We start from the raw sequence: 26,177 nt of genomic DNA, 5'->3' as shown, positions 1-26,177 counted from the left end.
GAGGAGGACCGACACCCCATTGGGAGCGCCAGACTTTGGCGTCGCCCACCTCTCCGACCGCGGCTCCGTGTCGTCGGCGGCTCTCGGGCGCAGAGCCTGACGCCCAACACGATGGCCTCGGCGCTCCTCCCGCTGCTGCTCCTGCTGCTGCTGCCGCCGTGCGGGAAATGCCTCGACGGGCAACGGGGCCGGCCGAAGCCCGCCCTGCGCTTCACCAGCTTGTCCTACAAAGCCACCGTCTACGAAAACTCCGCGCCCGGGACGTACGTGGAGAGCCACGACAAGATGGGGATCCACGTCGGCCGCTCGGCCCCCGGGGCCCGGTACGCCGTCGTGTCCGGGGACGAGGGGGCCGCGTTCGAGGCCGAGGGGCTCGTCGTGGGCGACTTTTGGTTCCTGCGCGTCCGCACGAGGGGCGTGCCGTTGGACCGCGAGGAGCGCCGCGGCTACACGCTGGGGGTGAAGGCGTTCTCCGAGAACAGCCGCGGTTCGGCGTCCGCCACGGTCTTCGTCCAGGTGCTGGACCGCAACGACCTGAATCCGCTGTTTTCGGCTTTGTCGTACGCCGCGAGCGTCGCCAACGACGCGCCGGCGGGCACCACGGTCCTACGTGTCGCCGCCACGGACGCCGACGAGGGCCCCAACGGGCGCTTCAGTTACGCCCTGGCGTGGCGCTCGGACGCGTTCGCCGTGCACCCGATGAGCGGCGCGGTGACGCTCGCCAGGAGGCTGACGGAGCCCGGCGACGCGGGGCTGCACGAGTTCAAGGTGATGGCCGTCGACGGCGGCGGGCTGAGCAGCTCGGCGCGTGTCGCGGTGAATGTGAGCCGGGCGAACGCCCACGCCCCGCGCGTCACAGTCGTCGCGACCCGCGGGCAAGGGGCGCCGTTCGCCGACCCCGCTGCCGCGTACGCGGAGCTCGCTGCGGTGGACCGCGACGCCGGCCCCGAGGGGGAGATCGTCGCCGTGGAGATCGTCGCCGGCGACCCCCTCCGGGCGTTCTCTGTCGCCCCGATGGACGGCGCCGGCCCCGCCTCGGCCTACGCGGTGAGGCTCTCGGGGCGGCTGGACTGGGCGGACTTCCCCTTCGGGGTGAACCTCACCGTGCAGGCTCGCGACGGGGGGAGGCCGCCCAGGCACTCGCGGCCCGTCACGGTCACGGTCCGGGGGGGCGGCGCCGCCGGCGCGTTCGAGCGGAGCGTCTACGCGGGCGCCGTCGAGCGGCGGTCTCCGCCCCGCGCCGTCGTGCTCGCGGTTCGAGCCTCTTGCGGCGCGCGGGGCTGCCGGTACGTCGTCCGAGGCGGCGCCGATGGCGACTTCTTCGCCGTGAACCCCGCCACCGGGGTCGTCTCCGTCCGCGGGTCCCTGGCGGCGGTCGACAGACGCCGCTTCGAGTTCGACGTCGGCACCGACGCCGGCCCGGGCGTCGCCGGGGTCGCGATCGACGTCGCGGACTACAACGCCCACGCCCCGGTCTTCGAGCGGCCCAACTACTCCGCCTCGTTGAGCGAGGACGTCCCGGCGGGCACGTTCGTGCTCATCCTGCACGCTGCCGACGACGACGAGGGGGACGACGGCCGCGTGACGTACGGCCTGGTGGAGGACGAGCCTGGCCCCTTCGCCGTCGACCCCCGCACGGGCATCGTCGTCACGACGGGGCCGCTGGACCACGAGGAGATGGCGGGGGCCTACCGGCTGCGCGTGCGAGCCTCGGACTGGGGGACTCCGTTCCGCCGGGAGGCCGAGGCGACCGTGACGGTGAACGTCACCAACATGAACGACAACGCGCCCGTCTTCGAGTCCGTAGACTGCGTGGGCGAGATCCCCCGGGACCTCCGGCCGGGCGAGCCGATCTTCACCGCGTCGGCCATCGACGCCGACGAGCTCCGGCCGGTGCTCTACGGCATCGCGTCCGGGAACGAGGGCGGCTTCTTCGCGCTGGACGGCGCCCTCGGCGTCGTGACGCTCGCGCGCTCCCTCGCCGACGTCGCCGCCGGGCCGGCGGGGGCCTTCCGCCTCGGCCTCACGGCCACCGACGGGGAGCTCTCGGCGGAGACGGCGTTCCTGAACGTCTCGGTCGTGGACGCCGCTCCCGGACGGGTGCCGTCATGGCGGTGCGTGGAGACGGGGATCGCCCGGAGGATGGTCGCGTGGCTCCACCGGGCAAACCAACGGCGAAACCGCCCGCGCCCCCTCGCCGCCGGCGCCGTCAATCGGCACGCGCCGGCGTTCGCCGCCCCGGCGGTCGCCGTGGAAGTCCGCGAAGATTTGCCAGTCGGGGCCGAGGTCACCCGAATGGAGGCCACGGATCCGGACGACGGCTTCGAGGGGAAGCTGCTGTACGCCCTGACGGACGACGGCGGGGCGAGCGGCCTCGCCGTGGACGCGGAGACCGGCGTCGTGAGGGTCCTGGTGCCGCTGGACCGCGAGGCCACCGCCTCCTACCTCGTGAACATCGTCGTCCGCGACCTGGGCACGCCGCGGCGCTCCGCGAGCGCCACCCTCCGGGTCGTCATCTTGGACGTCAACGACAACCGGCCGGAGTTCTCGCGGCGCGCCTACGAGGCCCGGGTGCCGGAGAGCACGCGGCCGGGCCGCGAGGTGCTCCGGCTGGAGGCCGCCGACGGCGACGCGGGCGCCGCGGGCGCCGTGCGCTACCGTCTGCTGTCCGACACCGACCTCTTCCGCGTGGACGCTGAGACGGGCGCCGTGGAGGTGGCGGCGCCGCTGGACCGCGAGCGGCGCGCCGAGCACGCGCTGCTGGTGGAGGCGTCGGACCTGGCGCCGGAGGAGAGCCGCCTCTCCTCCGTCGCCGCGGTGACCGTGACGGTGGAGGACGTGGACGACCACGCGCCCGCGTGCGCGCCGGCGCCCCTCCGCCTCCGCGTGCCCGAGGACTTCCCGGTGGGGGCCGTCCTCGGCTGGCTGGACGCTCGCGACCCCGACGCGGGGCCGGCCGGGGAGGTGCGCTACTCCCTGCCGGGCGAGGACGAGGACGGCGGCACGTTCGGGGTGCACGAGACGAGCGGGGCCCTGCGTCTGGCGCGGCCGCTCGACTTCGAGAGGCGGCGCCGCCACGACCTGACGGTGGCCGCGCGCGACGGCGACCCCGGGGGGCCGCCGCCGGCCGCCTGCCGGGCGACGGTGGAGGTGGTGGACGTGGACGAGAACGACCACGCCCCGCGATTCGCGGAGTTCGCGGCGGCCGCCGCCGTGCGGGAGGACGCCCCCGTGGGCGCCGTCGTCGTCACCGTCACGGCCACGGATGAAGACCGGGGGATCGACGGGGAGGTGCGGTACTCCCTCGTGAATGAATCCGGCCTGGGCGTCTTCAGCATTCATCCAGAGAATGGTAAACCGCACCTACTCCCCCCCCTCCTTCCTCCCTTCCCCCCCCCCATCCTCCTCCTCACGGCTCACGACGCCGACTGACGGCTCACGCCGGCGCCCGTCTCTGCCGTGTGTCGTGCACGGCGCTCCGCGCCGGCAGGGATGATCATCACGGTGCAGCCGCTGGATCGGGAGACTGCTGACAGCTACTGGCTCACGGTGCGCGCGACGGATCGCGGAGTCGTCCCTCGCTTCTCCACACTGCACGTCTACGTGGACGTGCAGGTACGGAAACTCACACACACGTACACACACACACGTATATACACACACACACGTACACACACACACACGTATGCACACACACGTATACACACACACACGTATTCACACACGTATACACACGTATATACAACAACAACAACCGCCATTCGCCACTAAGTGGCGGTGACGTCACCACGACGCTTGTGCCAGGCTATGTGCACCCTGAGGCCACGTGAAGTGTCGAACGCCCGCTGGCAGGAGGTCACGGGGCAGACCCAGGTGCCACAGGTCGACTGACTGAGATGACTGGCTGATGCACCACCTGTACCCCCTACTGTGCAAACCTGCTGTGCTTGAGCCACTCGGCGCTCCGCTCGTTGTTGTGAGCGTCGCTCCTCCGCCCTCCGTTGTTGTTGGATGGCGACTACCTCCAACTGCCCAGTAGCGTCCTTCACGAGCCTCCTCCACAGAGGCCGATCTTGACACCGTTGGTACCAGTCATCGGCAAGTCCACTCAGCTCCACGTCCTCCTGTACCACATCACACTATCTCTTCTCTAGCCCGTGCCGCGCCCGCTTAGCCCCCTCAATCCGGCCGGACAAAAGCTGTTTTGGCATGCGGTGGCTGGGCATGTGGGCTACATGACCCAGCCATCGCAGCCTTCCCCGCCAGAGGAGCTCACCGATTGGACCTTGCCCAGATCTTTCCAGGATTTGTGAGCTCCTCACACAATCCAGTCTGGTTAAACCCAGGATGGATCGTAGGCAGGCCAGCCTAAATGTTTCTAACCGGCGAAGATGTTTCATTAGGGGGGTCCACGTTTCGCAAGCGTAGAGAAGGGAGGGAATGACCGTGGCCGAGAAGACCTGAAGCTTAGTGCGGAGCGACAGACCAGGTAGCTTCCACACAGCGTTACGCAACCGATGAGTCCTCTGCTGTTAAACTGGAGCCAGTCATAAGCACACTGCCCAGGTATGGGAAACTCTCCACTCTCTCCACAACTGCCCCATCACCGATTGGGAGTTGTGGGGGTGGAGTGTCCGATGGTACAAAATACCCAGGCAGGTGCTTAGTTTTGGTGGGGCTGATGGTAAGGCCCCACCTCTTAGTGGCACGCTCCAGTCTCAGCAGCAGCGTCTCCAACTCCTCCTCTGAATGAGCAGCTATTACCAAATCATCAGCATACATAACGTGGTTGAGCAATAGGGAGCCATCCCTTGACCGCACCCGGGCATCGATCAGCCTCTCATTATATCTGTACCATATGGAAATTCCCTCGGTACAGCTATTGAAGGCTTCACGAACTATGTGGTCAAAATAGATGTTAAATAATGTGGAAGCCAGAGGACATCCCTGTCGCACCCCAAGGTGTACAGGGAATGGCTCTGACTCCCGGCCACGTAATTTTACCCGGGCCCACTCACCATCATGAAGGTCCTTAATGATCGTGAGCAGAGGGTCAGGTACTCCAAAAGCAGGAAGAACAACCCAGAGCCCAGGCCTACTGATGGTATCATAGGCCTTGACCAGGTCAATAAAGCAGATATGTAGGTCTTGTTGGAATTCCCTACACCTCTGCTGTAGCAGACGGACAGAAAATATGGCATTTGTGCAGGACCGCCCTTTCCTGAAACCGCATTGGGGCTCCGCAAGCCTCTCCTCAGCGTGCCTGGCAAGGCGATGCTGAATAATCCTTGCCAGGACCTTTCCCGGCACACTGAGGAGTGAGATGCCCCTGTAGTTGTTACAGTCTGTGCGGTCCCCCTTCTTAAAAAGGGGGACCACCAGGGCATCCTTCCAATCCTGCAGAACCCGTCCAGTGGTCCAGATCGTTGTTATGATGTCATATAGGGCAGTCTGTGCATAAACGCCACCCTCCCTCAGCATTTCGCTTGGGAGATCATCTCTGCCCGCTGCCTTTCCTGGTCTCAGACTCCGGATTGCCTTCAGGACTTCCTCAACAGATGGCACCTCAGCCAGCCACTCACAGGGGGTGACTTCTTCCAATATTTGAGGCACCGCAGCCTCAGCAGGGTCATCCTCACTTTGTGCCACGATGTTTTTCTGGCTGAGGGATTTTCCCTCCCCCAGGACCTCACAGAAATGCTCAGCAAATCTGAAAACCTGTTCCTGGGGGTCGGAGATTGGATCACCGTTTTTTCACCTAATGATGGTAATAGGTGTGGCGCTGCAGGTTACTTTTTTGATGGAGTTAAATAGAGATTTGTGATCACGGGCCACTGAGGCAGACTCCATCTCCTCAGCAACCCGCGACCACCACCCATCCTTGCAGTGCCTCACGGCTCTCCGAACCTCCGAGCGAAGGCTGCGGTAAGTCTCCTCATTCTCTGACGTGGGATTCTGTAGCCGATGACAGTGGGCCTGTCGCTTTTTCTCAATCATCCTGAACACCTCCTCTGTCAGCCAGGGTCTCTGGGGAGGTCTGGACCGTGTACCCAAAGCAGCCATTGCAGCTGCATGAGTCACAGTCCTAAACCTCGCCCATTTACCCTCGACATCAGGAGGAGTCGGGGACGATGCCAATCCCAGCCGCAAGCGATGATGAAATTCTCGCTTGCAACTTTCATCAGATAACTGAGACCAGGCCACTTTAGGTTGGAAAGGGGTCCTGGGTGTACACCCACCACCGGAGTGGAAGAATGGCAGGCGCATCTTACAGATGACTAGTCGATGGTCAGAGGGCAGATCAGCTCCACGGTAGGTCCTGGTGTCAAGGACGAGGGCTCACATCCGCTGGTCCGTCACTATGTAGTCCAGCAGATGTTCTTGCTTGGACCCGGCATGCAACCATGATGTTGTGTGGATGCGCCGATGCCGGAACAGCGTGTTGGTAATTACAAGCCCATGGGCTGCACAAAAATCTAGCAGCCTCCTACCGTTGTTATTGAGCTGATCTGGCCCATGCCCTCCAGTCACTCCATACCAGGTGCCAGTATCATGACCAACTCAGGCATTGAAGTCACCCAACATGATGACTCTATCCCGAGGGGCCACTTTAGCCAGCACCTGTGACAGGAGGTCATAGAAGGCATCTGACTCATCGGCTTTGCCTGCATCCCTCCACGGATGTTCATCTTCGGTGGGGGCATAAGTAACCACGACCACCATGCCTTGCCTCCGGTTGATGGGAAGGCCAGCCCAAAGTAGCCTGGGGCTTACAGCTTCCCACACCTCACCGCCACGCTCCCACACCCCCTTCATTTTTTTGTTCAAAAGAAGAGGCACACCCTGTTGTTTGGCAGTCTGCTGCCACGAGTAGAGGACTGTCCACCCCTCATGGTGGCAGGAGCCAGAGCCGGTCCACCGGACCTCCTGAATGCCACATAGATCCAGGTGGTACCGGTCCAGCTCCCGACAGAGGAGTGGCAGCCTCTCCTCCGCTGTGAGCATTCGAATATTCCACGTGGCCACCCGTAGTGGCTTTTCGTTGTTTCTGGAGGACACACACACGTATACACACACACACACACGTACACACACACACGTATACATACACACACGTATACACACACACGTATACACACACGTATATACACACACACACGTATATACACACACACGTACACACACACACGTATACACACACACACGTACACACACACACACACGTATACAAACACACGTACACACACACGTATATACACACACACACGTACACACACACGTACACACACACAAGTACACACACACATACACACACATGCGTATGCACCGCTGCATTTTAAAACGACACACAATGCGAGTACCGTGTGTCTCTCCCCCCCCCCCCCCCAGGACGTTAACGACAACCCCCCGCGGGCATCGCGTCCGTGGTACCAGGCCGCGGTGGCGGAGAACTCCCGTGGGGGCGTCAGGGCAGTGCAGGTGGACGCCTGGGACCTGGACAACGCCGCCGCCATGTCCTCCAACGATGCCCGGGGCAGGGGCCTCACGTTCAACATCGTCAGCGGAGACCCACAGGGATTCTTCACCATAAACAACGCGACAGGTGGGGGTTGGTGGTGGTGGAGAGCAAATCCAGAACATTTACAATTATAGTGTAGTGTAGAAAGCAAATCTATAACATTTACAATTATAATGTAGTGTATAGTGTACACTACATTATGCACGACACAACTATACACTACAGAATGTGCCAATTCGTTACTAGTACAGCACTAACCGGTGTGTTGGTGAGCAAATCCAGCAACATTTACTATCCACGTTGGCCCCCACCCCACCCCACTGCGTGCGTGTGCCGGCCGGCGTGGGATGGTTGTTGTTGACCTCCGGTGAACGGACTCGTTGCAGGCGTCATCCACACCACCAGCAGGCGGCTGGACAGAGAGAGGCAGGCGGAGCACGAGCTGGAGGTGAGAGTCACCGTGATGGTGGTGGTGGTGGTAGTGGCCTTCAATAGCTGTACCGGAGGAATTTCCATCTGGTACAGATATAATGGGAGGCTCATCGATGCCCAGGTGCGGTCAAGTGATGGCTCCCTATTGCTCAACCTTGCCAATGATCTGGTAATTGCTGCTCACTCAGAGGAGGAGTTGGAGGCGCTGCTGCTAAACGTGGAGCTTGCCACTAAGAGGTTGGGACTTACTATCAGCCCCACCAAAGCTAAGCACCTGCCTGGGTATTTTGTACCATCGGACAATCCACCCCCACAACTCACAGGGCAGTTGTGGAAAGAGTGGAGAGTTTCCCATACCCTGGCAGTGTGCTCATGACTGGCTTCAGTTTGACAGCGGAGGTCTCACTCCGAATCAGTCGAGCGGCATTATCTTTTCATCGGTTGCATAACGCTGTGTGGAAGCTACCTGGTCTGTCGCTCCGCACTAAGCTTCGGGTCTTCTCGGCAAATCATTCCCACCCTTCTCTACGCTTGCGAAACGTGGACCCCCCCTAATTGAACATCTTTGGCTGGTTAGAAACATTTAGGCTCACCTGCCTACGATCCATCCTGGGTTTAACCAGGGTGGATTGTGTGAGGAGCTCACAAATCATTAAAACATCTGGACAAAGACCCATCGGAGCGCCGGGTGGCTAAAGCACAGTAGGGGGCACAGGTGGTGCATCGGCCACTCATCTCAGTCAGTCGACCCGTGGCACCTGGGTGTGCCCCGTGACCTCCTGCCAGCGGACGTTCGACACGTGGCCTCGACGTGCACATGGCCTGGCACAAGCGTCGTGGTGCCGTCACGGCCACTTAGTGGAGGTCGTTGTTGTTGTTGCGCGTGTGTCTGCGTGCGTCCCGCCCGCCGGCGCCAGGTGTCCATCGTGGACGGCGGCGTGCCCCCGCGTGAAGCGAGGGTGGCGGTGACGCTGAGCGTCTCCGACGAGAACGACAACGCCCCGCGCTTCCGCAGGAACCTCACGCGCGTTTACGCGGTGGCGGCGAAGGAGCCGACGGTGGTGGCCATCGCCCGCGTCTACGCCGCCGACGCCGACTGGGGCAACAACGGCATGCTGTTGTACACCGTCCGCGGGTGGCAACACAATTACTATTCCGATGAGCACGGAGTCGTCTACAGCCGGAGCGACTTGCACCGTGCGGGGACATCCCACTCCATCCTGGTACTGGGCACACTCCCCTCGCGGTCCTCCCCCCTCATCCTCACGGACACGCTTCACAATGTTGACCCCCCACCGTGAAGCAGAACTCGCCGATCTCGCCGTTGCCCGCCCCGCAGATCGAAGCCAGAGACTCGGGGCAACCGCCGACCTTGCCGTCGACGGCCGTCATACACGTGGAGTGGATCGCCGCTCCCCGGCCGCCGGAGACGCCCGCGGCCTTCGGCCTGAGCCGGCACGCGGTCACCGTGTCGGAGACGGCCGCCGTGGGCTCCGTGGTGATCGCGCTGCCCACGCAGAGCACGGCGGGGAGCCTCCTCTGGTTCAGCATCACAGGTCACGTGGTGCCACCACACACATTCCACATCCCACCCCACATCATGATGGTGTGTTAATGGTGACATCATGATGATGGGTTAACGGTGACATCATGATGATGGGTTAACGGTGACCTCATGATGGTGTGTTAACGGTGACCTCATGATGATGTGTTAATGGTGACCTCATGATGATGGGTTAACGGTGACCTCATGATGGTGTGTTAACGGTGACCTCATGATGGTGTGTTAATGGTGACGATGATGGTGTGTTAATGGTGACCTCATGATGATGAATTAATGGTGACCTCATGATGATGTGTTAACGGTGACCTCATGATGGTGTGTTAATGGTGACGATGATGATGTGTTAATGGTGACCTCATGATGATGGGTTAATGGTGACATCATGATGATGTGTTAACGGTGACGATGATGATGTGTTAATGGTGACCTCATGATGTGTTAATGGTGATATCATGATGGTGTGTTAACGGTGACGATGATGATGTGTTAACGGTGACATGATGGTGTGTTAATGGTGACGATGATGATGGGTTAATGGTGACGATGATGTGTTAGCGTTGACCTCACGATGGTGTGTTAACGGTGACATCATGATGGTGTGTTAATGGTGACCTCATGATGATGTGTTAATGGTGACCTCACGATGATGGGTTAACGGTGACATGATGATGGGTTAACGGTGACATGATGATGGGTTAACGGTGACGATGATGGTGTGTTAATGGTGACAATGATGATGTGTTAACGGTGACGATGATGGTGTGTTAACGGTGACCTCACGATGATGGGTTAACGGTGATATCATGATGGTGTGTTAATGGTGACGATGATGATGTGTTAACGGTGACGATGATGATGTGTTAATGGTGACCTCACGATGATGGGTTAACAGTGACATGATGATGGGTTAATGGTGACATCATGATGGTGTGTTAATGGTGACATCATGATGGTGTGTTAACGGTGACATGATGATGATGGGTTAACGGTGACATGATGGTGTGTTAACGGTGACATCATGATGGTGTGTTAATGGTGACGATGATGGTGTGTTAACGGTGACATGATGATGGTGTGTTAACGGTGACGATGATGATGACGTTAGGGGGGCGCCGCGTGTTGACAGGCGGTGACGTGGAGCACAGCTTCCACGTGACGGAGCACAGCGGCGTTGTGGAGGTGGCCAAGCCGCTGGATGCCGAGCGGTGCTCCTCCTACCGGCTCACCGTGACGCTCACCGACGGGACCAACGCTTCAACCACCCTGGTGGGCGGGCACGCGTGTCTGTGTGTGTGTCTGTGTGCGTGTCTGTGTGTGTCTGTGTGTGTCTGTGTGTGTCTTTGTGTGTGTCTGTGTGCGTGTCTGTGTGCGTGTCTGTGTTTGTGTGTCTGTGTATGTGTGTCTGTGTGTGTGTCTGTGTGTGTGTCTGTGTGTGTGTGTGCGTGTCTGTGTGTGTGTCTGTGTGTCTGTGTGTGTGTCTGTGTGTCTGTGTGTGTGTCTGTGTGTGTCTGTGTGTGTGTGTCTGTGTCTGTGTGTGTCTGTGTGTGTCTGTGTGTGTCTGTGTGTGTCTGTCTCTGTGTCTGTGTGTGTGTCTGTGTGTGTGTCTGTGCGTGTCTGTGTCTGTGTGTGTCTGTGTGCATGTCTGTGTGTGTGTCTGTGTGTGTCTGTGTGTGTCTGTGTGTGTGTGTCTGTGTGCGTGTCTGTCTGTCTGTCGCACAAGGTGGGCGTGACGAGGCCGTCAGGGCGACGCGGTGACGTCACGAGGCCGGGGGTTGCCGCGGTGGCCGCGTGAGACGTGCCGGGTGCATCGGCACCTCTTGCCAATTCCTCCTCACCACCACCACCACCGCCACCCGCATCACCACTTTACTCACCCCCCCCCCCCCCCCCCGCTAGGTGGTGGTGACGGTGCAGGACGTGAACGACCACCGGCCCCGCTTCTCCCGTGACCTCTATGAGGCGACCGTCACCGAGGACGCCTCTCCCGGCGCCTCCCGGATCCTGCGGCTGGAGGCGACCGACGCCGACGCCGGCGCCGCCGCCGCCCGGCTCTCCTTCTTCCTCGTCGGCGTGGGCGGCGGCGACGCCGTGGAGGGCCGGCGTCTGTTCCGCGTAGACCCCGTCACCGGCGAGGTCACCGTCGCCGAGAGGCTGGACCGAGAGGCCAAGTGGAGCCACGTACTCACCGTCATGGTGAGTACGTGGCTCCACGCCGGGTGTGCGCGTGTGTACGTGTGTGTGTACGTGTGTGTACGTGTGTGTGTGTACGTGTGTGTACGTGCGCACATGTGTGTGTGTACGTGTGTGTGTACGTGTGTGTACGTGTGTGTGTACGTGTGTGTGTGTGCGTGTGTGTACATGTGCACGTGTGTGTACGTGTGTGTGTGTACGTGTGTGTACGTGTGTGTGTGTACGTGTGTGTACGTGTGTGTGTGTCCGTTGAACTTCGTCCGCAACTGTACGTAGCCAACTGCTGATCGAAGGCGACGATGATGACGACGACGACGCCGTGACCACCGTCTTGCGTGGTGACCACAGTGTGCGGTGTACTTCATAGTAATGCGTATAGTGTAGTTTGTCACGTAAACAAGCCGTGTAACTAAATCGCCACATTTTGTTTGGGTGACACAAAACCTTGCCGACCGGCCGTGTCAGGCGGCGGTGGCACAGTCGGATGACGACACGTTGCACGCGACCAGCACGTCCCTCCACCGAGAATGGCGTCTGCCGCGAAAGCCTCCTGTCCGGGGGTGTTCGGAGCGAGCGCTCCGCTCAGCCCTCTCTCTCTTCACTCTCTCACTCTCTCTCACTCTCTCACTCTCTATCTCACTCTCACCCTCTCACTCTCTCACTCTCTCACTCTCTCTCTCACTCTCTCACTCTCTCACTCTCTCACTCTCTCTCTCACTCTCTCACTCTCTCTCTCACTCTCTCTCTCTCACTCTCTCACTCTCTCTCTCACTCTCTCACTCTCTCGCTCTCTCGCTCTCTCACTCTCTCTCACTCTCTCGCTCTCTCACTCTCTCACTCACTCTCACTATCACTCACTCACTCTCACACTCTCTCACTCTCACACTCTCTCTCTCTCTCTGCGCATGCGTGGAGGAGGCTGCGTCCAGGTGAAGTTCCGCGCTGCTCACCTGGATCAATGGGGGCCTGATTTTCCATAAATTAGGCCAAGCCTGAGAGAGGTTACAATGGGGAGTTTAAACATCGCTCTTCCCCTCGTTTTGTAATGGTTTATTCCCTTTGATTTCTTCTTTATTTTTGCTCACTGAGTCGTCCCGGAAAATTTATTCCGAGCGGCTCGTGGGCTGAACAGAGAACGGCAACAACGACGACAACAACAACAACGACGACGACAACAACAGCGAACACGTGCGCAGGTGTGGCTGCTGCCGACCACCACCATGGTGCAGCGCACCGCGCTGGAGACTCTCACGAGGAGGAACGGTTTCGCCACCTTTCCGCCGTCCGGGATCGCCGTCGTCGCCGCCGCGGTGGCCGCGACGACGTCGGCTATGCCGGCGTCGTCGCGGCCCAGCGGCAGAGCGGAGGGGTCACGGTGTACGTGGCGGAGGAGGCGATGGCGGCGCGCCTGGTGGAGACGGGGCTCACCGTGGGTGAGCTTCACCTGCGGTGCGCCCCGCTCGCCACGCCCGCCGTCAGGGTGGCGCTCTCGGGCACGCCGCCCTTTCTGAGCGGCGCCGACCTGCTGCGGGACCTCCAACGCTACGGGACGGCGGTGTCGAAAGTCACGCTGCTGCCTCTACAAACGAGGGACCCCGGGTCGGCGCACGTATTGTCGCTTCAGCGCCAGGTTTTTATGGTCCTGAAGGACGGCAACACGGACTTAGACATTAACTTTAAGTACACGGTGCAGGGCCACGTGTACACAGTACACGCATCCACGGCGGGGATGCGTTGTTCCGGGTGCGGATGCAGCGGCCACGCCCGGAGGAACTGCCCGAACAGGGCGAGCGAGTCCGCCGCGCGTGCTGCTCCGCCCGCAACGGGGCGGGCGGAGCAGCAGCAGACACAGCAGCAGCGGCCGCAGCAACAGCACCGCCATCAACTACAACAAGAAGAACACCAAAATCAACAACAGCAGCAGCAGCAGGGAGGGCAGCGGGGTGATCTCGCCGTCCTGGCAGCTGACTGCGGGGCACGGACGACCGAGGACGAGGGAGACGTTTTCGTCCGCCCGTCCGCCCCTCCCTGGCGGAGGAAGCGGAGGGCAAGGAGCGACCCCGCGTCAGCGGGACGCGTCGGGGCCCCCGCGATGCGGACGGTGGTCGCCGGCGACAACAGCGAGCCAGAGGACCGCACGGAAGCGGCGACGGGGAGCGACGGCGAACCCGGGCCGCGGGACGGGATGAGCAACGACGGCGGACTCCACCTGCCGGACGACGTCGCGGTAGCAGAGCGACCGTCGGAGCCGGACCCAGCCTTGGCCGCTCCGGAATTGCAGACCAACAACAACAACAACCGCCATTCACCACTAAGTGGCGGTGATGTCACCACGACGCTTGTGCCAGGCTATGTGCACACTGAGGCCACGTGAAGTGTCGAACGCCCGCTGGCAGGAGGTCACGGGGCAGACCCAGGTGCCACGGGTCGACTGACTGAGATGACTGGCTGATGCACCACCTGTGCCCCCTACTGTGCCAACCTGCTGTGCTTTAGCCACCCGGCGCTCCGCTCGTTGTTGTGAGCGTCGTTCCTCCGCCCTCCGTTGTTGTTGGAGGGCGACTGCCTCCAACTGCCCAGTAGCGTCCTTCATGAGCCTCCTCCACAGAGGCCAATCTTGACACTGCTGGTACCAGTCATCGGCAAGTCCACTCAGCTCCACGTCCTCCTGTAACACATCACTCCATCTCTTCTCTAGCCCGTGCCGCGCCCGTTTAGCCCCCTCAATCCGGCCAAACAAAATCTGTTTCGGCATGCGGTGGCTGGGCATGCGGGCTACATGACCCAGCCATCGCAGCCTTGCCCGCCGGAGGAGCTCACCGATGGGACCTTTCCTAGATCTTTCAAGGATTTGTGAGCTCCTCACACAATCCAGTCTGGTTAAACCCAGGATGGATCGTAAGCAGGCCAGCCTAAATGTTTCCAACCGGCGAAGATGTTCCATTAGGGGGGTCCATGTTTCGCAAGCGTAGAGAAGGGTGGGAATGACCGTGGCCAAGAAGACCTGAGGCTTAGTGCGGAGCGACAGACCAGGTAGCTTCCACACAGCGTTACGCAACCGATGAAAAGATATTGCCGCTCGACTGATGTGGAGTGAGACCTCTGCTGTTAAACTGGAGCCGGTCATAAGCACACTGCCCAGGTATGAGAAACTCTCCACTCTCTCCACAACTGCCCCATCACCGATTGGGAGTTGTGGGGGTGTAGTGTCCGATGGTACAAAATACCCAGGCAGGTGCTTAGTTTTGGTGGGGCTGATGGTAAGGCCCCACCTCTTAGTGGCACGCTCCAGTCTCAGCAGCAGCGTCTCCAACTCCTCCTCTGAATGAGCAGCTATTACCAAATCATCAGCATACATAACGTGGTTGAGCAATAGGGAGCCATCCCTTGACCGCGCCCGGGCATCGATCAGCCTCCCTTTATATCTGTACCATATGGAGATTCCCCCGGTACAGCTATTGAAGGCTTCACGACCACCACCACCATCACCTTCACCGGCGCCGCCGCGCCTGACGGTGCCGCGGCGCTCGAGGGTGCCGTGACACCTGACGGTGCCGCGGCGCACGCGAGAGACGAGCAGCCCGCCTCCCCGTCTGACGGGGCGATGGCTGCTGGACCCGCGGAGGTACACCACCCCAAGCCCAAGAAAAACCCGGCTCGGGGTGGCCTGACACGAGAGGCGGCCGCCAAGCCCCAAGAGAACATACAAGGCGACTGTAAAAACAACAGCAACGAAAATAACGACAACAACAACACCTACAGGGACGACGGGTGGTTAAGGTCCAACGTTGTTGAGAACACAAGTGAAACGAGCCGCCCGCGAGTCCGGAGGGGGATAGAGTACAACCCAGGGGCCATCATTGACTATGTACGACACCCCTTCAAGGGGCGCGCGGGCACCTTCAGAGAGCAATTCCCCGACGCGCTGGCCTTCATGCAGGCCGCGCGACCACTTTGCAAGGATCCGCAAAGGTAAGTCTGCAGCCGGAAGGAGGCCGACAAGGTGGAGGCTCTAGTACGGAAGGCAGAGAGGAGGTATTCCTCCCAGCTAAAGGGCCCCCCCCTGCGGCCACCGCCAACACCAACACCTAGCGTTGTGGCCTCGGGATTTAAAAGGGCAAGGTGCGCGATGACGCGCGCGGACTCGAAATGGTTTCCTCTGCGCACGCGATCACCAGAGGCTGGCGGTGGACCGTGAGCCACCTAAGCTGGCGGTGGCCACGCCAGGAGGTGTGCTGTGCGTGCCTCGTGTGCAGCACGTCCACTGAGGCGGTCTGTATACCTACCTGCATTGGCGGCGATCAGCTGCGTCATTTGGATGTGCACGCGGTGACACGTGCGGACCGATTTTGATTTGGTTTTGGTGGTTGGGTTCACCCGTACCGTGGGGGGGGCGGCGCGTGGTTCGCACTTTGGACCAGGTTTTTTTCCCGCTTCTGTGTCATTGCAGAACGGTGTTGTTTTTCGATATGTGCGCTTGTGTTGACGGTGACGAGGTTGTTGCCTGTGGCTGGTGTCGATGGTCTTGCGCGCAATGACGCGCACGGACATTGTTGGCTTTTTTATTGGCGACTCTCGCAATGGAGCACCGGAACCGTCCAGGGCATTTGCTGCTGGACAATAAAGTTTATTTAAAAGTCAAAGTCTCTCACTCTCTCTCTCTCACTCTCACTCTCTCTCTCTCACTCTCTCTCACTCTCTCACTCTCTCGCTCACTCTCTCACTCTCTCTCACTCTCTCACTCACTCACCCTCTCTCACTCTCTCTCACTCTCTCTCTCACTCTCTCACTTTCTCTCACTCACTTTCTCTCTCTCACACTCTCACTCTCTCTCTCACTCACTCTCTCTCTCACTCTCTCTCACTCTCTCTCACTCTCTCTCTCACTCTCTCTCTTACTCTCTCTCTCACTCTCTCACTCACTCTCTCACTCTCTTTCTCTCACCCGCGCGAGCAGGTGCAGGACGGCGGGGTCCCCGTGAGGCGAGCGTACGCCACGCTGGCGGTGAGCGTCAACGATGCCAACGACCACGCGCCCCGCTTCACCGGCGGCCCCTACGAGGCCCGCGTGGCCGAGTCGGCGGCCGTGGGCTCCGCCGTGGTGCGCGTCACGGCGACGGACCGCGACGACGGCCCCAACGCCGACGTCAGATATAGCATCAGATACGGTGACCGCCGCTTCCGCCGCCGCTCCCGCCGCCCCTCCCAACCGCCCCGGGGGGGGGGGGGGAGTTTCTGCACAGGGGCACGTTTCCAGCGTCGTGGTTTCTCCGTCGCGTCCCTCTCCCCGAGCGAGTCGCGAGCCGCGGGTCCAACTCGGATCGCTCGGGAGCCGACGGGCGCCGCGGTTTCCCCCGCGTCGTTTGCCCTCGGCGTCTCCCTCCGGATTCGGTGACGTGAACTCGCGCCCGTCCCGCTCCTCCGAATTCTCCCGGCAGGAAACGTGGGGAATTCCTTCGCCGTCCACCGCGCGCTGGGCGTCGTCTTCGTGGCGAGGAAGCTGAACGGCTCCGCGGTGGAGGCCTACGAGCTGACGGTGAGGGCGGTGGACCGGGGGCGCCCGCGCCGCGTCACGAATGCCGCCGTCCGCGTCGTCGTCGTCGCCGCCGACGCCGACGCCCCCCCCAAATTCGCCTCCGGAGGCGGCGGCGGCGGCTACTCGGCGGAGGTCGCCGAAGGGGCCGCGCCCGGGAGCTTCGTGCTCGCGGTGAGCGCCTCTGGCCGGTCGACGGTCGCCTACGAAATACGGGAGGGCGATCCCGAAGGCGCCTTCGACATCCACCCGACGTCCGGGGTCGTTGCCGCCAAACGGCCGCTGGACCGCGAGCGGACGCCGTCGTTCCAGCTGACGGTGCGGGCCACAGACGCGGCGGGCCTCTCGACGGACGCGTCGGTGACGATCCTCGTGCTCGACGAGAACGACAACGGGCCCGTCTTCGACCGCCCTCGCTACCGCGGGGCCGTCGGCGAGGAGGCGGCGGCGGGGACCCCGGTGCTGGACCCGGACGGCGTCCCGCTCGTCGTCAGGGCCGCCGACGCGGACGACGGCGAGGGGCGCGCGACGGTCGCCTACGGGATCGTCGAGTTCGGAGCCAGGAAGTACTTCTCCGTCGACCCGCGCACCGGGGCCATCAGGGTCGCCAGGGCCCTCGACCGCGAGACGACGGCCGAGTTCCGCTTCCGGGTGACCGCCTCGGACGGCGGCAGCCCGAGGATGTCCGCCGAAGCTCCGGCCAAGGTGACGGTCGCCGTGCTGGACGCCAACGACTGCCCGCCGGCGTTCTCGACGGCTGCGTACGAGACGACGCTGACCGTGCCGACCCGCGCCGGCGTCCGCCTGCTGACCCTGGCGGCCTCCGACCCGGACGTCGGTGCCACGCTGACCTACCGCGTCGCCTCGGGAAACGTCGGCGGCGCGTTCGCCGTGGACGCGCGCACCGGGGACGTCGAGGTGCGAAACGCCTCCCTCCTCGCCACCGGCTACGACCTCGGGGTCGAGGTGTCCGACGGGAAATTTCGGAGCGCCGCGCGGGTGAAGGTCTCCGTGCGGGCGTTCGGCGGCAGGCTGCGGGTTCCGCCAAAGATCTCGGCGCGCATCCCCGAGAACGGCGCGGCGGGCGCCGTCGTGGCCGCGGTCGTCGCGACGGGGGGGGACCTCAACGAGCCGCTCGTCTTCGACCTGCTCGACCCGAGCGGCGCGTTCCGGATGAGGCCGACGGCGGGCGTCCTGGAGACGGCCGGCGTCGCGTTCGACAGGGAGGAGCGCGATCACTACGAGCTGCTGGTGGAGGTGAGGGGCGGCTCGCGGGCGCGCCCGAGCGTCGCTCGCACCGTGGTCGAGGTGGCCGTCGAAGACGTCAACGACAACACCCCGGCGTTCGTCGGCCTGCCGTACCGCGCCGTTGTCGGGGCGGCGGCGGCGCCGGGGAGCGCCGTGCTCACCGTGGCGGCCCTCGACCGGGACGTCGGCGAGAACGCCAGGGTGAGGTACTCGTTGAGGGACGACCGCGACGGCCGCTTTCGCGTCCGCCCTTCCGGCGGCGAGATCTTGCTGAGGACGAGCTTCGCCCCGGGCGCGTCGGGCAAGGACTTCGTCGTGACCGTGGTGGCGACGGACTGCGGGACTCCTCCGCTGTCGTCTGCGGTCGGCATCACGGTCACGGTGCTCGACGAGGACGCGCCGGCGTTCGAGAGCCTCTCCCACGTCGCGTGGGTGCCCGAGGACGTCGGGCCGCCCGCGCCGATCGCTCACGTCCGCGCGGCGGGTCCCGAGGGCCTGCCGCTCGTTTTCTCCATCGTCGACGGCGACCCCTTCGACCAGTTCTCCGTCGACTTTGGCACGGGCGTCGTGAGCGTTGTCGGCTCGCTGGACCGCGAGACGCGGGCCAACTACCGCCTCGCGGTGCGGGCCGCCTCCCCGGCGACGGGCCTGCATGCCGACGTGAGCCTAGACGTCGTCGTCGGGGACGTCAACGACAACCGGCCGCTCTTCGCGCGGGGCGCCTACGCCACCACGCTGTCCGAATCCGCGCCCCCGGGGACCTCCGTCGTCCGGGTGAGCGCCGTCGATGCCGACGCCGGCCCCAACGGGGCGCTCCGCTACGAGATCGTGGACGACGGGGAGAAGGGCGGCGAGGGATTCTACGTGGACCCGGACGGCGGGCTGGTCGTGACCACGGCGCCCCTGGACCACGAGCGGAGCAGGCTCCATCGTTTCTCGGTGCGGGCGACGGACGGCGGCTCCCCTCCCCTCGCCTCCGACGTCACGGTGACCGTCGCCGTCGAGGACGCGAACGACAACGCGCCGGTGTTCGAGCGGCCGCTGTACGAGGCGTCCGTGAGCCGGCTGTCTTGGCCCGGGCACTTCGTGGCCGCGCCGAGGGCGTTGGACGCCGACGCGTCGGACGCCTACCGGCTGCGGTACGCCATCGTCTCCGGCGACGACGACCCAGCGAGCTTCGCCATCGATGCCGAGACGGGCGTCGTCTCCGTCGCCATCCCGCTTGAGCGGAAGAAGCCGGCCGCCTGCTACCGCCTCCGAGTCTCGGCCACGGACGGCGCGTTCGTCGGCGACGCCACGCTGGCGGTCGACGTGCGGCCCACCAACCGGCACGCCCCCGCCTTCGAGCGGGCCGAGTACGCGGCGGAGATTCCCGAAAACTCCGTGGCGGGGACCCCGGTGGCCTCGGTGCGGGCCACGGACGCCGACGCGGGCGCGTTCGGGCGAGCGTCGTACTCCATCGCGAACCGGTTCGCCCGCGAGCGCTTCACCATCGACGGGAGCGGGCGGATCTTCGTGAGGGCGCCCCTCGACAGGGAGGACCCCTCGCAGAGGGCCGTGGACGTCCGCGTCGTGGCCCGGGACGGCGGAGGCAGGGCGGCCTTCGCCACGGTCAGGGTCGTCGCCACGGACGAGAACGACAACGCGCCCCGGTTCGTCGCCGCCGAGTACTCCGGCGGAGTGCCGGCGAGCGCCGCGAAGGGGACCACGGTCCTGCGGGTCGCCGCCACGGACCGCGACGAGGGGAGCAACGCGGCCGTCGTCTACTCGCTCCGGAAGGGGTGGGAGCCGGACGCCTCCGAGGACGTCCTGGAGGTGGAGCCCCTGACGGGCCGCGTCATCACCAAGGGCGGCCTCGCCGGCCTGGAGGGCTCGCGGCTGTCGTTCTTCGTCGTGGCGGAGGACGGCGGCGGGCGCGCCACCGCCGTCCCCGCGTCCGTCGCCGTGCTGCCCGCCGGCACGGCGGCGCCGGCCTTCGCCCAGGCGGCCTACGAGCTGACGGTCGCAGAGGACGTGCGGGCGGGGAGCGAGGTTGGCGCGGTGGCGGCCGCGCTCGCAGGCGACGAGGCGGCCGCGTACGCCGCAGTGCCTGGCGGCGGCGGCGGGGTGGCGGATGACGGCGCCGGGGGCGGCGCATTCGCGGTGGTCGCCGGCGACGGGCGGATCGTGGTGGCGAGGGCGCTCGACCGCGAGGCCGCGGGGAGCCACCGCTTCGAGGTGAGGGCCACGTGGCGGCGGGGCGGAGCCGACGTCACGGCGCAGGTCCCGGTGACGGTGCGTGTGGAGGACGTGGAGGACGAAGCGCCCGTGTTCGAGTCGAGCGTCTACGAGGCCACCGTGTTGGAGAACCTGCCAGGCGGGGTGCTGCTCGTTCAAGTGAGAGGTAACGCAACCGTGTGCGGCGCTGGGCTCACTCGGTCAACAAACGCGTCTTTGTGTGGGTGTCTGTGTGGTGTGTCTATGGGTTTCTGAGCGAGTAGTCTATGGGTCACACAGATAGCTCCAAATGGTAGGGGCTGCCACTCTTCGGTAACCAATTTAACCAATTTACTGGGAAAATATCACGGCGGGAGGAAGTGTCCGCAGGGACGAGGCCTGGAAACAGCAGGGCAGGTGGGGGACCCCGCCTGACGCTGTTGACGCAGCGGCGTGCTCTCCCCTGGCGGTGTCGATTGCGCGTGCCGCTGGTTCTCTGCGATGCTGGCTCGGTCGATGCTTGGCGCTTTCCGCCCTTTCTCGACGTTGATGGCTTGACATTGCAGAACTCTTTGGTGACTGATCGACCTCGGTGGCTGGCCGTCGTCTTCGCTAGTTGGTCGCCGTCTTCTGCCGCCGGTAGCTGTGATGACGATGTATGGCTCGTGTCTCTCTTCTTATGCCAAATTTCTTCCTCTGCCGCTTTCTCACCAAGGATCGGAACTTCCTTTGATTTCACTCTGTGCTGTGGGGGGGGGGGGGTGGGGGGTTGGTTGTACGTGTGTCCGTGTGTTCTGATTTATTAAGCCATCTGTCTGTTCAGTCTCACCCTGGTTTGATTCTTTTATGGCTTATCTCCGTCCCTCGGTTGTGTGTGAGAAACTGTTGCTGTGAGGGGAGGGAGGGGTGTTCACCTCACCCCATCTGGCCTCCAAGCGACACCATGATTGATAAAAAAAAAATATTGGCAAAATCATTCTTAATATCAATTTGGAAAAAAGGCCTATATACAACACCCCCCCCCCTCCCCCCATCCTCCCCCTGACCCGTCCCTCAGCGACGGACCGAGACGGCGGTGCCCAGCCGGTGTACAACCTGGTCGAGCCGCGCGAGAGCGGCGACGCCGGAGAAGCGGAGCCGCTCTTCATGGTGGACGCCCGCAGCGGCTGGGTGAGCACGCTGAGCCGGCTGGACTGCGAGGCCCGTGACAGGCACCACCTCCTCGTCAAGGCTTTCGACCCGGCACGCCCCGAGCGCCCGCCGGCCGTCGCCAAGGTGCTCGTCATCGTGAGCGATGCCAACGACCACCCCCCGCGGTTCTCGGCCTCGGTGATCGACGTCCGAGTGCCGGAGGACGCCGCGCCCGGCCTGGCGTTGGCTGTCGTCCAGGCGGACGACGCGGACGCCGCGCCGGAAAACCGGGATCTTACGTACCACCTGACAGGTAGTGTGCAGTAGTGTATAGTGTAGTCTACTAGTACGCCACTACACCTGTTGTGTTGGAGTGAACCCACCACCGCATTCACAGTTGGTCGCGGAAGCCTCTGCATTAAACCGACTCTCGTCATCATACTCTCGCCATCATACTCTCTTCATCACACTCTCTTCGTCACACTCTCCGTCTCGACGGCGAGCGACGTCCGCGTCCCACCCCCCGTCCACGCTGGCCACAGGTGGCGACCCGCTGGGCCACTTCTCCCTCGGCCCCGTCAAGAGGGGGGGCGAGTGGACGCTGCGCCTGGAGCGGCCGCTCGACCGGGAGGAGCAGGAACGCCACCACGTGCTGGTGATGGCCACCGACGGCACCTTGGTGAGGACGGTCGTCGTGGCCGTCACCGTGCTGGACGTCAACGACAACGGCCCCGTGTGTGACAAGGTATCCGTAACCGTAGACTCGCCACACAGGCTCACAGACTCGTCATACCCTACCACACCACCGTACTGCTGTAACGCCATGAACACACGGTATACTTACCTGCACTGGCGGACAGACGCCAGTAGGGGGTGGTATGTGGGCCACCGGGGTTCCCAAGACCCCAATAAGGGGGCTGTGGGAATATTCTAATATCCCCTGGAACACTCTGGAAGGAAGGCGTGGCCAGGGGCAGAGAGGGCGTGGCCAGGGGTGGAGAGGGCGTGGCCAGGGGCGGAGAGGGCGTGGCCAGGGGCGGAGTATAAAAGCCGGACCCCTGAATGGGTTCCGCAGTTCTCAAGTTGAAGACTGGAGACCGGGCTTAGAGTAGGACCCTGGGAACCCCCAGACCCACTGTCCTTGTAAGGGCCGGGGCTGTGAGGGAAAGTGGTCGGACCCAAGGACCTTGGCCGGGTTGAGTCAAAGTAGCCTCCCCCTAGGGCCCCTAGCCGCAGGGCTGAGAGTGTACGTGGTCCCAGTCGATAGGACACGATAGCCCGGAGGCCACACCTCCCCAGATGGCGGGCGTAAGGGGCCGTCACCCCCTTTGTGTTAGAGGCCCTGTGCTATAGTTACTGTTAAATAAGTGTCGCCTCGACTACCGGCTCTCCCTCACCTTTGGGCTCACTGCACTACCGCTGTGCCCCACGGTGCCCCAGCTGTGGTACAACGTCACCGTGCGGGAGGACGTCGCCCCACAAGTCTTCCTGCTGAGGGTTTCAGCCCGTGACTCCGATTCCGGCTCTAACGGAACCATCGGGTACTCGCTGCACGGTGCCGGAGCGAATCTCTTCCGCTTGGACCCCGTCAGCGGTAACGCTCATCGCGCTCTCTCCATCGCGCTCTCGCAGCCGTCGGGGTTGTGATCAAATTTCACGTCCACCTCCTGTGTAGCGGGCGAGGTGGTTAACGTCTTTCTCGTCGGCGTGGCCCCGCGTAGGGGAGCTCTTCACGCTGGCGCCGCTGGACCGCGAGGCCGCCCCGGCCCACGCGCTCACCGTGGCCGCGACCGACGGCGGCGGCCGCTCCTGCCGGGCGGAGGTCCTCGTGAGGGTGGAGGACGTGAACGACTCGGCCCCGCGCTTCCTCACGGGGTCGCCCCCCCGCGCCGTCGCCCTGCGCCTGAGCCACGCCAGTGTAGGGACGGCGGTGACGAGCGCGCGCGCCGTCGACGCCGACCTGGGTACGACGGTGGCGACGTACACACGCGCCCGCGCGTGACTTTGAGTGTGTATGTGCGCGTGTGTGTATACATTATGGGTAGCGGTTAGCGCGCAGCGCTACGAACCTGGCGAACATCGCCACTCGAGAGACAAAGGCGGCCGGGCGTGGTGCTGGCCACCCACCCCCTCGTGTGCCACGGTGCCGGCCTTCATAGGTGCTGCTCTCTTACAGCACTTGCCCCTACAGCCTGAGGCTACACATGGGATCTTTGGCAATCTAGACATGTTCTTATCGGTGAGTTCCGGCAGGCAAGACTGCGTTGGCTCGGTCGTGTAGCCCGCATGGCCCAGCCACCGCAAGCCCAAGCAGCTCCTGTTTGGCCGGATATAGGGGGCTGAACGGGCGCGGCACGGGCTAGAGAAGAGATGAAGTGATGTGGTACAGGAGGATGTGGAGCTGAGTGGACTTGCCGATGACCGGTACCAGCGGTGTCAAGATCGGCCTCTGTGGAGGAGGCTCGTGAAGGACGCTACTGGGCAGTTGGAGGCAGTCGCCCTCCAACAACAATGGAGGGCGGAGGAGCGACACTCACAACAACGAGCGGAGCGCCGGGTGGCTAAAGCAAAGTCGGGGGCACAGGTGGTGCATCGGCCACTCGTCTCGGTCAGTGAACCCGTGGCACCTGCTGGGTCTGCCCCGTGACCTCCTGCCAGCGGGCGTTCGACACTCCACGTGTCCCCAACGTGCACCTGGCCTGGCACAAGCGCCGTGGTGACGTTGCCGCCACTCGGTGGCGAACGGCCGTTGTTGTTGTTGTTGTTGTTGTCGCCGTGTATTGTAGGCCCCCACCGCAAGGTGACTCACTCTCTGCTGAACTCTGCCGGCGACCGCTTCGCCATCGACGGCCGCTCGGGTGTCATCACCGTCAAGCGTCCGCTGGAGAGCCGCGACGTCTACAGCCTCATGGTGCTCGCCCACAGCGGCGGCGGAGCCTCGGCGACGGCGTCCTCCACCGCGGTGATTTCCGTGTCCCTGCACGACAACGATGAGCGCGGCGTCGCCGCCGCCCCGGCGTTCCGGCGGCTGGCCTACCGCGCCACCGTGCCGGAAGACGCGGCGCCGGGCACCGCGGTCATCGCCGTGGCGGCCGTCCTCGGCGGGGGGGGCGCGGTGAGCTACGGCGTCGCCGGCGGCAACGAGCTCGGGGCCTTCGACGTCGACCGGAGGCTCGGTGAGAGACGCGGCGCAGGGCGCAGGCGGCGGTCCCCTCGGGCCGTGGGGGGGGTCCCCCCGTCCGTGTGTCTCCGTCTCTCCGTCTCACAGACGTGCGTCGCGTGTGCCGCGTGTGCCCAGGCGTAATACGCGTCGCGGCGAAGGCCCTGGACTACGAGAAGCGCCGCCACCACTACCTGACTGTGTGGGCGGCCGCCGCCAGCGACGACGACAACGACGACGCCGCCGGAGGGGCGGCGACTTCGCCGAGCGCCGTCACCGTGGTGACCGTGGACGTCACCGACGTCGACGACGACGCGTCCGCGGTTCCCCCAATGGGCTCGTGAAGCGCCGTCGTCGGGGAGGACGCCCTGCCTGGCGACGCCGTCGTCGGGGAGGTGGTGGCGTTGACCCGTAACGACGCGGTTACGTTGTCGCTAGACCGTCGGCAAATTTACATTTCAACGGGATCATTTGGCCAAACGGTCATCGTCCCTCGTGGTCGTCATCGGCAGCTGGCAGCTAGCAGCAGCAGCAGCTCAGCGAGCGGGGGGGGGGTCTTCACCTGCTGACCGTCAAAATGCACCGTTGCTTTTGTTTTGCACGAGCAGGATTTAAATTCGCGAACTCTTCCCGTTGCCGAGCCGCTCACCGTCACGCCCAGCCGCCTGCGGGGCTACCGTGGGGTGCCAGGACGCGGCGACATCATGGTGACCATGGTGGCTGGTAGTGTTCGTTGTTCAGTTGAAGAAGCCGTCTCCCTACTGTGTTTGTGCTGCGCCGTTGAAGCCGCCTCCTTCGCCGTTTCGGCATCCGTTGAGTGGAGCGGCAACGACAGCAGGGAGGAGATGCTGCGTCCTCGCCACAGCCGGCGTGTGGGCGGCGAGTCCACGTTCGACTGATGGTGCCCCCCTCTCTCCTGTTTGTTTGGTTTAGACCCTCGCCCCCTTCAAAGTTGCGTTCGAATAAAAGAAACCACGCGGTTTGAAATGGCGTTGTGTTGTGCGGTGGCCCTATATACTCGCACACGCACAGACTCGCACGCACGCACACAGGCAAACGTACATACTCGCACGCACACACACACACACGCGCTCTGTGTGGTCACCACCTGGCTAGCTACACCAGTCACGTGGTGCCTAGTGTAGTCAGCCTGGTGGTCACCACCTGGCTAACTACACCAGTCACGTGGTAACTAGTGTAGTGAG

The 26,177-nt window shown here is 63.3% G+C and overlaps 1 protein-coding gene across 1 annotated transcript; it reads left to right on the top strand.

Annotated features, from left to right (window-relative positions):
* On the top strand, nt 1-25,963 carry LOC142916577 (protocadherin Fat 1-like). Its single transcript, XM_076061702.1, has 16 exons — nt 1-3,352; nt 3,491-3,615; nt 7,390-7,603; nt 7,906-7,967; nt 8,869-9,174; nt 9,291-9,507; nt 10,642-10,781; nt 11,412-11,708; nt 16,662-16,872; nt 17,143-20,868; nt 21,739-22,125; nt 22,355-22,557; nt 23,253-23,406; nt 23,534-23,776; nt 24,599-24,988; nt 25,111-25,963. The coding sequence occupies exons 1-16, from the start codon at nt 112-114 to the stop codon at nt 25,314-25,316; spliced, it is 10,122 nt and encodes a 3,373-aa protein (XP_075917817.1). The 5' UTR covers nt 1-111; the 3' UTR covers nt 25,317-25,963.
* Nucleotides 25,964-26,177: the final 214 nt, after the last annotated feature.

Source organism: Petromyzon marinus, unplaced genomic scaffold, assembly GCF_048934315.1.
Source record: "Petromyzon marinus isolate PM22_M1 ecotype Great Lakes invasive population unplaced genomic scaffold, UKy_Petmar_22M1.pri1.0 PM_G_Scaffold_4, whole genome shotgun sequence".
Lineage (NCBI taxonomy): Eukaryota > Metazoa > Chordata > Hyperoartia > Petromyzontiformes > Petromyzontidae > Petromyzon > Petromyzon marinus.
This window is presented reverse-complemented; position numbering and strand designations above follow the sequence as displayed.